The 11,756-nt window shown below is 36.4% G+C and overlaps 1 protein-coding gene across 3 annotated transcripts; it reads left to right on the top strand.

Annotated features, from left to right (window-relative positions):
• Window positions 1-704: 704 nt before the first annotated feature.
• On the top strand, window positions 705-11,519 carry sfrp1a (secreted frizzled-related protein 1a). Of its 3 annotated transcripts, none has more exons than XR_007184502.1 (4): window positions 706-1,997; window positions 4,738-4,818; window positions 10,073-10,483; window positions 10,514-11,519. XR_007184502.1 is itself a non-coding variant. In XM_048187256.1 (4 exons), exons 2-4 carry the CDS (start codon window positions 1,484-1,486, stop codon window positions 10,396-10,398), a joined length of 921 nt encoding a protein of 306 aa, XP_048043213.1. In that variant the 5' UTR covers window positions 707-983; window positions 1,118-1,483; the 3' UTR covers window positions 10,399-11,519. The 3 variants fall into 3 exon arrangements, 2 of the variants coding, with proteins under 2 accessions (XP_048043214.1, XP_048043213.1); XM_048187256.1 differs by having other exon boundaries at window positions 707-983; window positions 1,118-1,997; window positions 10,073-11,519; XM_048187257.1 differs by having other exon boundaries at window positions 705-1,997; window positions 4,750-4,818; window positions 10,073-11,519.
• Window positions 11,520-11,756: the final 237 nt, after the last annotated feature.

Below are 11,756 nucleotides of genomic sequence, written 5' to 3' on the forward strand. Positions count from 1 at the left end.
GTTCTTTGAACCTTTAGACAAAAAAAAAAAAAAAAAAAAAAACACTATTTGGGACAGTTTATGACCAAAAATATATGACCAGTAAGAGGATATAATGTCTTATTTAGATGATATTTCATCTTGAAATATTACTAGCAATATGAATGTCATTTATATGTTTACTTTATAAAATCATTAAAGAATTTACAGAAAAAAAAGAAAGGAAAAAAGTACCACAGCCTAAAGGTGGACATTTGTAGAACTTTACTTTTTACTTATTAAAAAGTAGGCTGTTTTGGTCATGCTGATCATTTAGAAGTGTTCATCTATCAAATATAATACAATTTAGGGTTAATTAAATGAAATAATGTATATTAACAATTTCTAATTAATGTCACCCTAATTGCTATTGATTAAATCATCTTTTGTAAATAAACTGGGAAAAGAAAGATAACCTTGCGTTTTAATAGACACACCATTCCAGTGGCATCTATCCAAATCAGCTTCCTAATTTTCTACACAGAAAGACTAAGATGAGGAAACATTTCGCGTGTATTCTGCATGGTACATTTCTTTTTTTTCCTTTTTTTTACACGAGCAAGTAAAACGGTGACCATTATAATGTCCGTGTTGCTTTAAATTGTCCTGACAACGGGAGTTGGTGGTAATGAGCTCTGAGCTATCTTCAGACTTCATTATCTCACCAATGTGATTAGCAAAACAACTGCGCAGAGGAGAGCTAACATGTGATGGGCGATTTCACACCTCACATTCTAACTTAATTTGGCTCGTTGAAATACAAATGAGACCATGAACACAGAGCAAATAATGTCTTATGACATTGAATGCTCCTTAAAACGTTCACGATGTGTAGAGAAATCGCCTATATGATATCAGTATTACAGCTAACGTAGATAACTCCCTACGTTTTAAAGAGACTTCATTGCCTGGTATTAAAAATGCACGCTAGTTTCGTGGTAATGCGTGGATGTTTTACTCTGCAGGTAATGGCTTTTGCCGGCTTTTCAGAATATGGTAAATGTACTTATCACAAGTGTAAAAGCGAGTAAATCCTCATGCATTTCAATGCCTCGAATAATGTTATCGAAATGAAGATATTAAGGATCTGTTTCCACAGAGGGTGAGTGAGAGAAACGCGCGCGGGCGGGGATATTGGCTCATTCATTGGGTCATTGAATACTTTGATTGACACGTGAGAAGCAAAAGGTGCGGAAAGTTTCCTATTGGTCGCCGAGGCGGTCTCGGTCTCCCCTGGTCTCGAGCGCAGCGCATTTCAAGCAACTCATCCGTGTGAGTCAGCAACAGCTACAGGGCTTCAGAGGTGGAGTTTCTACAGCTTCAATACTTTGACTTCGGAGACTTATAAAATTTAGAGGTATTTGGCTCTCCCTCCCCATTTTCTAGACAAAGAGGACTTCATTTCATTCAAGGCTCACCGCTTCTGGGGGCTGCATTGACTGGGGATCCTGACCAGGAGTTCACAATGAAGTCCCTTGCATCTTTGTTCCTTTGCTGGATCATCATCTTGATTATGTCACTGGTCTCATTGGGCCAGACATCTGAGTATGTGTACGATACCTGGAAGTCAGAGATATACAACGGCGGCCGTATCTACGACAAGCCTCCCCAGTGTGTGGACATCCCAGATGACCTGAGGCTCTGTCATGGTGTGGGCTACAACCAGATGCTGCTGCCCAACTTGCTGGAGCATGAGACTATGGCTGAGGTCAAGCAACAAGCGGGGAGCTGGGTGCCACTGGTGCACAAGAACTGCCACCCGGGCACTCAGGTATTCCTCTGCTCCCTTTTTGCCCCTGTGTGCCTGGAAAGGCCCATCTACCCATGCCGCTGGCTCTGCGAAAATGTTCGTGACGGCTGCACCCCCATCATGGAAGCTTTTGGGTTTCCCTGGCCTGAGATGCTCACCTGCGAGAAGTTTCCTCAAGATGAAGTGTGCATCAGTGCGCCCAATGCCACAGAGGCATTCCAGCCCACGGGTAAGTCCAAATGATTTATTATGATTTAAACTTTAGATTTGGTTCAAAAACTTTCAACTTTATCATTTTTATCAGGTGTAATTTCATTAAATCCTGAAGATAAATGTGTAGCTAACCAAAAAACATGTCAAATACATATATTAGAATGCATATTTTGACATACAAAGAAATAATAAAAAAAAAGTTTTGCAATTTTTATTTTTATTTTTTACATCTGTATATTTCAGCGATGGCACATTTTTATCTTGTACTGCAAGGTTATACTGACTGTTTCAATGTATACTATATACATTTAGTATTATTTTACCCACTTTACAACCTTTCACCTTTTGCTGTGCGTGAGAAGCAACACCTGAACTTCTTAAAGGCAGTTGCAATGTTATTTCAGGGACTGGTGTCCATTTGGGGGTTTTCATCTAGAGTTATCGCACCTTTTGTTGCCTCTTGGGTTCTCAATACCTCAGTGTGTCTGGTTTTGACAAATGATTCAGTTTTTGGAACATTTTAGTTTTAGCAACATTTTTGGTAACATGGTTATTAAAAAACATCTGTAGAGGACGCAGGGGATGTGACTTCTTGGTAAAGTTTGATAGATGAATAACTGAAGTTTTTGCTTGTTTAACAGCTGGTAGCAATTGATTTCAGGGTGTTAGTTGAGTTCCAGGACAACACTGGGATGTGTTCCAACAACAGACCATTACATATCTATTTATTTGGTGTTATTTCACAACTGCAGCACCTATTTTTTTGGAATAGATCAGAATTTTTCAGAATAGTGCAAAAAAGACACTGAAGGCAAGCAGCAAACATGACTTGAATTACTGTATTTATGAATAACCCTATTATTTCTGTAAATTTAATGCTGTTTTAAAGCAAAACTTTTGCCAGGCTTCCCTGCTGTGCCTGTTAACACACATTTTTTTCATAAGGTAATGCAGCAGGATAGTACTCTTAGTTCAGACACAGAGAGAGAGAGATTTGAACAGCTGCTTTTATTTACTGGTGGCACCTAAGCAGAAAATTTTAATTTTCAATGGTTAGAAAATAAATAAATACATTTCCACTCTCTTAGAGACTCTTGTTAAAAACCTCCCCTGTAATTTAAAGCAAATTTATCTTGTAGTCATGTGGAGTATTTTACCAGGTAAGTCAGGGCATCTGGCACTAGTCAAACTTTCCCTATGGAAACACTTGAGCCCTATAGTTGTACGTCTCAGACAAGGGAAAGTACAAACTAGCTTATGTAGATGGCTCATGAATTACAAGGGAATTTCCATTTCCAGAGTTGCATAATGGTTTATGAACAGACTGTGTGCCAGAACGATGTACCAAACTGAGAGAAGATACTTATGTGACTTCAGCCATCTGCCCTAGCCTGCTGTTAGTGACGCACAGTACTGAGTGTGAGAACACTAGCATGGTGGCTTGGAAGCTGGAATACCAGAGAAGTTAAATTAATAAGCACCCCGTAGAGATCCTGTCAGCTGTTATCACATGCTGTCAGCATCACGGTCAAATGAACCCAAAGCCACAGATACATTAGACCCTCCCTCACATATCGACCCACTGTCAAGCTTCAAGCAGTGCCGGGTAAAAGACAAGAAAGGGCTTCCTATTCTTTACAAGGGGTTAAGTCTAACCATTTGTCCACTATTTTCTTGTGATTCCATGGTAATAATGCCTGTGGAGAAAGTAACACTCAACAAGAACCACTGAAATTTGAACTCTGTTTTATCTTTCGCAGGGCAGTTTAAGTTTACAGCTGATGTCATCATCCAAAAATGCAGCATTGCTTTAAACTTCTAGTTTTTGCACAATTTTGATCCACTGGCAGCTTGTAAGTGGGTGATAATATACATTACGCAAAAAAGTTGGGACATAAAAATGTTTACCTTTGGAATTCCTTGCCAACAGCTGTCTTTACAAGCTCTTTTCACCAGAGTGCAATTTCAACAATAATCTGTTAAATAGATACAAATGAAAAAAAAAAAACAACAACTGCAGTTACCAGTTAGCTACCAAAAAATTAAATCAAAGTCTAGTATAAATGAAAACAGACAGAAGTTTTATCCTGCTGAAAAATAAATCAAAATGACAATTTGCTTGAATATGAATAGATTTTAATTCAAAATCTTAAAAGGGACTATGGGAGTTTACATTCAAGGGTTAATGTCTCTGTTTCCATGACTATAGGGAGGCATTCATGGAACAATAGTTGTTCTAATTACAGTCAGCCCCAGTTATTGGGGTGTTGTCCCGTGCCTCCTTTTTCTAACCCGCGTAACTTGTAACAATAGTTTATATACAAATGTAAATAACACAATCATATTTGTTTACTTCAAATTACCATGTGACGGGCAAAGAAAGAAACAGGCAAACATTTTTTATGTATACCCAAAAAGTTTTGAATTTAATCCTTTAGTGCCATGAGAAGAGCAGAGGAAAACAAAAGGATTCTAACAATTCAAAGCACAGGATAAATTTCAGGCCCTTTCAAAAAAGAGAAGAAAGCCAGGAAGAAATTCCCACAGCTTTTCTGATAAGTAGATAATTTGAGAAAGTTAAAGAAGTTTGAATTAGCTTGTTTTTTGGAAGAAAATTGCACTTTGATTGGTTCCCCACTGTTTAAAGCCAGTTGCAAACTTGCCAGAAAGTCATGGGGGGGTTTGGTCACAATTGTTTTTTGACACCAATGGCAAATTTCTCTAACATTTCACTGACAGCATGTCCTCTGTTTTAGGACACTCTCCAGTTTGTCCTCCTTGTGACAATGAAATGAAAACGGATGTGATTCTGGATCACTTGTGTGCCAGTGAATTTGGTAAGAACACCAATACATACACTAAACATGCCTACAGACTGAAAAAACACACACATTCATGCTATTTTGCACTCACACACTGAACATGCCAAGACTGCAGCCCATCTTCCCCTCTCATCTTCTGTATTCTGGAAATGGAGTAGGCATGCAAGACAGCCAAGACTGATATATATTAGTTTGAAAGAACAGCCAAAACCACACAGTCCTGAACCAGAACTACTCACCTATTCCTTCAGCTTCCCCAGCAGCCTCATACAGATGCTTGAAGATTAATGTTTTTGCTCATCTTAAATTTAGTTCTCATGGTCTTATGTTAGAATAATGAGGGAAAACTTTATCCTTTCAGGAAGGGAAACCATAGCAATACATTTATTTTATAATGACTTGCTTACTGGTATATTGAATCTTTCAGATAAGTTTAGCTTAAAGATGAGGTCCAACATCACCAGTGTTTAGTCATCATGTTGAGTCATAACTTTCTTTAGCCATAAATGTCGAGTGCCAGAATGATATTTTATTTCATGGCCATTAACACTGCTTTTGGGACAGATTCAAGCACTTTTAGAAACACTGGATCAAGATTTTATTATTTTGCACATATTTGGCTGTCTTGACTGCCAAATCCACTTTTAATAGAACAATGCAATGGTTTTAAACACTTAAAACAGCAGCAGCAGAATGTTTTAACCCTTGTAAATCTATGTCATGGTTTGGATTACCCTTTGAGAGGCCACAACTGTTTAACTAATGAATTGAGGTAATTCACAGAGGCCCTAAAGTCTTTATTTGGCTGTTATTAACAGCTCTAAATTGGGATGTTTGCTCTCCTGTCTGGATGTGACAACAGCCCAGGGGTTGACCTCTGGGCAGAGTCTGACAAAGTCTGAGTTTACTCTTTGGTCATTGGGGTAAATCGGAGTACCCATTATACTCTGATAATTTCCAACAGATTCCTTCTCTCTCTATCAATTCATAGGGTCACTAATATTTTTAAAGAAATTCATACTTTTATTCAGCAATGATGCATTAAATTGATCAAACAACATTTATAATACTACAAAAGTTTCTATATCAAATAATTCTGTTCTTATACTTTCTGTTATTCAAAGAATGTCTTGTATTTTATAATTTCAACATTGATAGTAATAAGAAATGTTTTTTGAGCAGCAAATCTAAATATTAGAATAATTTCTTAAGGACTATGTGACACTGAAGACTGGAGTAATGGCTGCTGAAAATTCAGCGTTGCCATCATATAAATAAATTACATTTTAAAATTATATTAAAGTGTAATACTATTTCATATTGTTACTTTTTTATTGCATTTCTGATCAAATAAATGCAGCCTCAAAAAATGTAGTATGTATTATAAGAGAGTGTGTGTATATTAGTATTAATAGGAGTAGGACATTGATACATTGGTGGTCTGTATTATCTACTGTAACGAAAGGTGGGTTTAATTATTCGATTTTCAGTGCGACTGAACATTTAGATTTGAGGATGGTTAACAACAATGACTTTTAAATGAGCCTATAACTGCAGCCATTAAGGCCAATCACAGCAGGAGTTACCTCAACAAAAGGAGAGCAGTGTGAGAGTGACTTCCTGCTTCCCTCTGAAGAAGAAAACAAAAGCTGGTTTTGGTTAGCCTCTGACAAAACCATAAAGTTTCATTTAGTGTTTGAAATGGGTAAGCTATCTCTGGAAAGCTGCCGTCGTTCTCTGGTCAGCTTTATGTATACTAACTCCACTGACACTCTCTCTGTGACCTCAGTACTAAATTTCCAATCTAGGATATTGAAAAATACAGACTGTGAAAGAAAACAGGGTTCATGCTGTGCAGTATTTATTGAAAGTAAATGTAAGGAATAGAATAGTGTCTCCCTCCAGCTTAAATATCTATTTTTGTCTTCTTAAACATTACGAACAGCCCCGGAATACTCCTATTAAACATTAATTTCCGTCCAGATTTTGAATACCAGATATTTGAAGTATTGATGGAGTTTTATTGCCACCCCAGCTTTGCTTTTCTATCGTTCCTGTCCGACAAAACAGAACAGCATTAGCACACTTTAGTTGGCTGTCTATCCTGTGGTCAGTGATGCATGCAGCTTTCCTGTAGTAAAACTGTATGGTGTAGCACTATTTTAACTGGAGCTCACCCCGAGCCACAGGTGCCATGTTTGTGAATTGTTTCAGCCCAAACTCTCCCTACTGGGTTTATGGCATCGTTACATCTGGCTGCGGACATGTCTCCAAAATGACAGAGGAAGCGAGGTCAAAGATCAGGGACAAAGGTTAAAAGGTTTTTTAAAGCAATATTTATCACAGAAGAAATGTGAATACTTTCACTGTTTTTATCAAAATGATTAATTTCATTTCGGAAAGAACACTGATTGTGACCGCACGATTTCTGAGATATGCTCTCTTTGTTTATATCTCATTTATCAAATATTTACCAAAGCTTTCAAGCATGAAGTACTTATTTGGACCATCTGAGACTGAAACATTATCTTCTTGGGTTTGTGTTTAGAATATGATCTACCGCACGTGCTCGGAAATGTGAACATTATTATGGCTGCTTCATGTTTTTGTGGTATGCGATACAGATGCAGCATCTATGTGAAATCTTTGAGCACAATATTTGCTCATCCTCACATGGTTCAGTAAACTAGTTCTGCTTATGTAGATCTGTGAATACTAGTGGTATGCTAGTCAACACCCCCTTGTTTACTCGTATTGTCTTATCAGTTTGAGGGAGATTAGAAAGGCATCTCGCACGGCTTGATTTATGTGACGCTTTATTGTGGCGTGCCCTTTTCAAGACACTGGATTACTGTGAACAAGAGAGACTAACCCTATTGTTATTGTTCGGAAAGTGTGGCGTTACACGTATTAACTGTAAAGCCACATCTGAAGGTATTCAACTGTACCCATGTCCTTGCATTTGTAAGGATTACATTCACAAACACAAGGTGCAAAATGAGTTCACCGTGGGGTTAAAGTGGGATTTGAACTAAGATAAATTGGTTGTGGGAGGTAGGCAACACTCTTTCTTGCCTGACTTGATAATTCTTTAACCTTCAGACCATTTTTTTTTTTTTTATTTCATCTAACACTAAGCCCCTTTACAGACTTCAGATCAAGCTGTAATCCCTTCCATGTGCACTTATAATACGGGAAGACTTTTTTCTGCAAGAGTCATTAGAAGTGAGAAGGTGTGAGATATGAGGTTATGGGTTGTGGAACAGAAGACATTTCATCATGTAACTCTTTGAATTACAGTATGTCTTTAAGTGTTAAGAGCTCCTCTTCTGACTTAAAAGGGGTTTCGATGGGGGATTTCAACTTTCCTTGGCAATGATCAAGCATTACATTTTCATGCTTCAGGCTGCAGAGAATGTGTGTGTATGTATATATATATATATATATATATATATATATATATATATATATATATATATATATAATATAGGTCAAGGTTCAACAGGAGGATATGGGGGAGATTTAGTTTCATTGTGGTCTGCTCACTGACAGCCAGTGGAGACTGATCAGGTTGTTAAAGCATAATTAGCAGTAAATCTCAATATAGATGTCTGCTCATTTCCACGGGTCTTTAGAATCGGCCTGCTAATTGGACCAAATTCTTCTGAAAGTGCCTGAAGTTCACTGGTGGGTCACTGATGTTAGACAACTGAAGATGATAAGATGTTACACTCTGCATGTTTCTCCATCGTTAACCCAGAATGAGAGAAAAAAAAATCACCTGCAAGGCGGAGGAACAGCCATTGAAGTTTCACTCTCTGGCAGGACCACCGTGGAGTTGACTTGTGCATAGGAAGGTTAAGGAAATGAAAAGATTAACGGGTTAAAGAGAGTTTACTGACAGATCAGACAGATTAGTCTTTGCATAGGTTTTTACCAACGGTTTTCTGTTACTTTTAGGGTTACACAGTATATTGGTACCACATCTGTTATTGAGTTGTTGTTGTTTTTTTTGTTTTTGTTTTTTAAATCAGTATCGGTTAATATTAGATATTTACTTGTTCATTTAAATTACTTATTTCCCCATTTTTATATTTAAATGACTTCATTAATTACTTTAAAAACACTAATAATCTTAAAATGAATATACATTTTCATATTTTACATTATAATTTTGTAATGCTAAATTCACTTATTTAATTTAAAATGATTGTTTTTAGTTTTTTACTAATAGTTTTTTATATATTATTTATATATATATATATATATATATATATATATATATATATATATATATATATATATATATATATATATATATATATATATATATATATAATATATATAAAATGGTATAGACTTTTATTATCAGCTATTTATTGGTTATCAGCATAATAAGAAAATAATTTTTAGTTACTGGTGCATCCCTGGATACTTTTGGTGTCTGATGAATGTTGATGGTTTTCTCCAGTAGAGTAACAGTTGAATGGGGACCATTTCACCTGCAGCCAATATACCCATCTAGAAAAATTTTGACCTTTGACTAATTGCCTTAAGCTTATGAGAGAGGTATTCAAAGGAACAAAACCTAGTATCCTGTTACATCTGGAGGGGCAGAGGGCAGTGAAGCTGCAATTTGGGAAATTCTTGCCCCCTGGGAAAAGAATACGGCAATGAGAGAGGTTTTGGTTTGCATGGATATCGATGCTTTCTCTTGAACTTGAGTTCATGACAGAGAGACCAGTATCATTATGGCTTTGCCCTGAGACCATTGGCAAAGAAAACAGGCCTGATATTAATTACACCTACTCTTAATTTTTTTTTTTTTTTCCTCCATTCCTTCATTTCTCTTTTGCCCCCTGCATTACTTAGCAGACTAATCTCTCTTTTATGGCCTTGGACGTTTGGGAACTGCCAGCGATACCCCTTGCAACCCAAACCCTTCTTGGCCTCTTTGAACCCAGCACATGGCCTGAGGGATTAGATGACTTTGTGTAGATGTGAGAGCGCTACACAGTCCAGAACACAACGCAAGTTTAAATGAAGCTTTGGAATATCATAGACCACAACAGATGCAGTAGGTGGGAGCTGTGGGGACTTTCAAAATCTCCATGTCATTATGGCACGAAACAAAAGGGCTTAATTTGAAGAAATACAGAAAACTAATATTGACTGGCAAGATGATGTAATCTTCAGTCTCCTCTCCACCCACCGGAGAAGATAACTTTAGAAAGCTGATCGCAGTTCTCTCTGTTCTCTTTATCCACAGCCATAAAGACCAAGATCAAGGAGGTCAAACGGGAGAACATGGATCGCAAGGTGATTCTGCAAAAGAGGAAAAAAGCCGTAAAGCAGGGCACTTTGAAGAAAAAGGACCTGAAGAAACTCACTCTGTACCTGAAGAACGGAGCTGACTGCCCCTGCACGCAGCTGGAAAATCTCGGAAACACATACCTTATCATGGGACGCAAGGTGGACAAACAGTACCTTCTTACCGGTATTCACAAGTGGGACAAATCCAGCAAAGAGTTCAAAAAGACCATGAAAAAACTCAAAAGCCACAAGTGCCCTGCCTATGAGAATGTCTTCAAATAAACACTCTCAAAGCTCCCACTCACTTTATGAACTTGCACATCCAGGCAACCCAAAATTTTGTTTTATTTTTCATTGTTTATATACTATATATATATATATATATATATATATATATATATATATATATATATATATATTTCTCATGTATTTTGTAGATCAAACACTTAAGGTTTTTTGTTTTGGATCTGTGCTGTTTAAGACTGAAAAGATAATGAATGATACACTAGACAAACTCTCCACCAAAACCAACTGATCACTTTTGTATATATCCAAATATGTATCTGTTGAATAATATCTTGTGAAATAATCAGAATTCACCTGCAATTGATGGTTTAATTTTCTTTTCTAACAAAAAAACAAAAAAACAAAAAAAAAACATGACAGATTTCCAAACCATAGTTCACAATTTATTGGTACAATTTTGAACACACTGTGAAAGTACATACCACATAAGCCATTTAGCCAAGCAGTGTGCTTTGATTACATTCTTTTCTGTGACCTGTACTGTGACCATCAAGCAATCAGTCATAAAACTTGTTTAGCAATTCTCTGTTGACTCTAATAAGAGGTCTGCTTCTCATAAGTACTGACAAGATATATATGCATAACATTTATTGCACTGCTAAATCCATGTATATGACCAATTGAATTGCCCAGTCCCATGTGATTGGGTTGATAATAGATTCTGTTTGATAGATGATAGATTAATGTATACATAGGCCTATACTTTATCTGCTGTAGAAAAAAACAATATTTTCTCACTAGTAAAATGATTATACAAGAACAGTATTCAACAGCATATAGCATCATATCAACAATATTGCTAAAATGTTCATTGGTACAGGACATTTTTCCATGTAATCCCACAACTCGCTACTATTATTAGTGTATAGTGCTGTTTGCATTGCAGGTGAAGGAGGCTTTATTAATGGCAAAACTTTTAACATTTTAGCCAACAGCTTTGTCTAAACCAATCATTAAAGAATGCATTTTTTCCTTAAAATGATCTTGCTGTGGTGTAGAATTCTAGTTTCAATGTTTCTCCATTCCCATTTTTTATGTTGGCAATCATTTTGTATATAAAATTCTAGCACAAATATAAAATAAAGACTATAAAAATGTTGATGTCTTCTGCACACCATGTTATTTCCAGTCTTCATTAGACTAATAATTCAAAGTTTTAGCTAGAAAAGGTTTCTTAAACATTTATGTTGTCATCTTATATTTCATACACAGAGATTTTCTGTGGTTAAAATGTATAAAACATCCTGACCTCTTTGGTCACACCTTTACAAAATACTTGTATTATTCATAATAGAATTACGTTTGCAAATTGGAACATTCAGATTATTTTCTTA

This window comes from Megalobrama amblycephala, linkage group LG4 (genome assembly GCF_018812025.1).
Source record: "Megalobrama amblycephala isolate DHTTF-2021 linkage group LG4, ASM1881202v1, whole genome shotgun sequence".
Taxonomy (NCBI): Eukaryota; Metazoa; Chordata; class Actinopteri; order Cypriniformes; family Xenocyprididae; genus Megalobrama; species Megalobrama amblycephala.